We start from the raw sequence: 2772 nt of genomic DNA, 5'->3' as shown, positions 1-2772 counted from the left end.
CCGCCGCCGCCGCTCGCAGGTGGTGCGCCAGCGCGACACGCTGCGCCAGCTGCTGGAGAGCAGCGGCAGCGACCTGGACCAGGCGCGCAAGGCCTACGCCACCTCGGCGGCGGTGCAGTCGCCGCCGCCAGCGGGCGGCGCCGCGGCGGGCGCCGCCTCGCCGCTAGGCACGCCGGCGGGCGCGGGCACACCAGGCGGGGAGGGCGGCGGCCCCGACTACCGCGGCATGTACGCTGACCTGGAGCAGCAGTACAAGGAGTACAAGCAGGAGGCGGCGAGGACGCACGAGATGCTGGGCAAGGACGTGAGTGTGGGGGCGTGGGGCGAACGGGGCCCGCTGGCTGGCTGCGTGGCTGGCTGGCCGTGCTGATGGCAGGCCCTGGCACCCACCCATCCCCGCCCTGCTGTGTTGCTCCCACCGCAGCTGGCGCGCGCTCGCGAGGAGGCGTCTGCGGCGCGCGCCGAGGCCAGCCGGTCTCGCGCCGAGGCCGAGTTTGAGCGGGACCGCGGCACGCGGCTGGCGGAGAGCGTGGAGATGCAGCGGCAGCAGGTGGAGAGCATCATTGCCAGCAACGCCAAGCACCAGGCGCTGCTGACCGACACGGAGCGCAAGCTGGCGCAGGCGCAGGCCACGGCAGACGAGGCCAGCGATGCGGTGAGAGGCGGGGGCAGGCAGAGGCGCCGGGCGGCCAGCTGCGCCATGCCAGGCGGATTTCCAGGCTTGTTTGCCAGCCGGCCCCCTCCCAGGTGTTGCGTCTTGCCGCACAGGCAGCCAGCTGACCGCCTTTGCGCCTGCCCCTCTGCCTGCTCCCCCCCGCGGCTTGCAGGCACGGCGCGAGAGCATGCGGGCGGAGGGGCTGGAGGCGGAGAAGCGGCTGCTGACGGCGGCGGAGCAGCGCGCGTCTGCCGAGGCCACTGAGCTGTCCCGCACCAAGTTCAGGCTGGCTGCTGAGCTGGAGGCGGCGCGCAAGGTGCATGCCGACCGCGAGGGGGAGCTGGCCAGGGAGGTGACGCGGCTCAAGGAAGAGGTGAGGGGAGGGGCAGCGCTGGGGGGCCGCAGGAGCAGGGAGCGCGCCTTGTGCAAGTGCGGCACTGCTCCGCCTGCGGTGTGGTTGCAGGATGGCTGCCGCTGCCCTCCTGGAGACCCCAGGGTCCTGGTGTGCCCACCCACCATGTGCTGCCCTGCACCCCCCACCCACCCACCCGCCCCGCCCCGCAGGTCCAGCGCTCCACCCGCGAGCTGTCGGAGGCGCAGCGCGACCTGGCGCTGGCCCGCAGCCGCGCCGAGGGCGCCGTCAAGGCGTCCGAGGCCTCGCAGGCAGATGCCACCCAGAAGCTGCAGAAGCTGGATGAGGAGGTGCGGCGGCGCCGGCACAGCTGTGGGCTGGCTCTGGCAGGCCTTGGGCCACGTGCCCCCACCCCTCCCTGCGCCGGCACAGGCATCCAGCAGCCCTGCCTGCCTGCCTGCCTGCCCCGCCCCGCCCGCAGGTGCGCCAGCTGCGCGACGCGCTGTCGGCGGCGCAGCAGCGCGCCACGGCGGCCGAGGCGCGCGTGGAGCTGCTGCAGGAGGCGGTGCGCAAGGCCGAGGAGCGGGCGGCGCGGCTGGAGATGGAGCGCAACTCCAGGGCGGCGGCCGGCGGCGGCGGCGCCCAGGGCGGCAACGCATCGGCCGGCGGCGGCGGCGCCGCCGGCAGCCGCGAGGCCGAGCTGGCGGCGGAGGTCAAGCTGCTGCGTGAGGAGCTGGCTGCAGCGCAGGTGGGTGTGTGGGCGGCGGGCCGGGCCCCGCCGGCGGGGCGAGTTGGGTTTGGGCTGCCCACCACAGGCGACTTCCCAGCGTAGCTATGCACTGCCCCTGCCGTACCTGCTGCTCCCCCCTCCATCACCATCATTTCTCGGCACCCCGCCCCGCCCCGGCCCCGCCCCTCCCTCCCTGCAGGAGACTGCCGCCGCCGCCACGGGCCACTCCAAGCAGTTTGAGATGCTGGCCAAGACGAGCGAGGAGGCGCTCAAGTCGATGCGGGGCGACCACGATCGGTTCAAGGCGGAGGCGGCGGCGCGGTGAGGCGGGCGCGCGCCTGGGGGCTGGCTGGCGACGTGCGGAGGGGGCCGGCCAGGGCGCAGCGCCGTGCGGGGCCCATCTGCCAACATCGGCGCTGACGCCCCTCCACCCTGCTGCCATCCACCCTGCCCCTGCCCCAGCTTCAACGCCGCCAACGAGGAGATTGAGCGGCTGCGCGCAGCGGTGGGCGCCAAGGAGGGCGAGGTGCGGGAGGCGAAGCAGGCGGAGCAGGAGTTTGCCGCCGAGTGCGAGCGCCTGGACCGAGAGTTCACGGCGGAGAAGCAGAGGCTGGTGGTGGGTGGCCGCGGCCTGGCGGGGCGGCGCGCGGGGTGGGGCTGGTGGTGGGGCCGCCTCATGCCCGCCTGCGTGCGCGCGGCCTGCTGCCGGGCGAGTGCTTTGCTGGCCGTCTGCCTGCCTCGGCCCTCGGCCTCGGCCTCATCTTTCAAGGAGACCTGCCCCTGTGAGAGCCGCCTGGCTCCCCTCCCACCCACCCACCCGCCCCCCCGGCCTCCCCTGCCTGCGCAGGCCGAGGCGGAGGCTGCGCGCGCCGACCAGGCGGTGCAGGCCGACCAGGCGGCACGGCTGCGGGAGGAGGTGGGCCTGCTGCGGCGGCAGTACCAGGATGCCAAGCGCAGCTACGACAACGAGGTGATGCAGCACGGCGACGCGCTCAGGCGCTACGCGGGTGAGCGTGGGCCGGCCAGCGGGCAGGC

The 2772-nt window shown here is 75.1% G+C and overlaps 1 protein-coding gene across 1 annotated transcript in view; it reads left to right on the top strand.

The window, feature by feature from the left end:
• The window catches only part of CHLNCDRAFT_53284 (hypothetical protein), a gene marked incomplete at both ends in the record, with an annotated part of 10650 nt that overhangs the window by 3291 nt on the left and 4587 nt on the right, over positions 1–2772 (top strand). Inside the window, 8 exons of the mRNA XM_005846480.1 lie at positions 20–304; positions 425–655; positions 828–1028; positions 1220–1357; positions 1489–1755; positions 1937–2058; positions 2200–2353; positions 2585–2744. Coding sequence (XP_005846542.1) covers positions 20–304; positions 425–655; positions 828–1028; positions 1220–1357; positions 1489–1755; positions 1937–2058; positions 2200–2353; positions 2585–2744 — 1558 coding nt within the window. The remainder of the gene's footprint in view (positions 1–19; positions 305–424; positions 656–827; positions 1029–1219; positions 1358–1488; positions 1756–1936; positions 2059–2199; positions 2354–2584; positions 2745–2772) is intronic.

Source organism: Chlorella variabilis (genome assembly GCF_000147415.1).
Source record: "Chlorella variabilis unplaced genomic scaffold CHLNCscaffold_14, whole genome shotgun sequence".
Classification (NCBI taxonomy): domain Eukaryota; kingdom Viridiplantae; phylum Chlorophyta; class Trebouxiophyceae; order Chlorellales; family Chlorellaceae; genus Chlorella; species Chlorella variabilis.
Note: the sequence above shows the minus strand (reverse complement) of the source record. Positions and strands in the feature narration are given on the sequence as shown.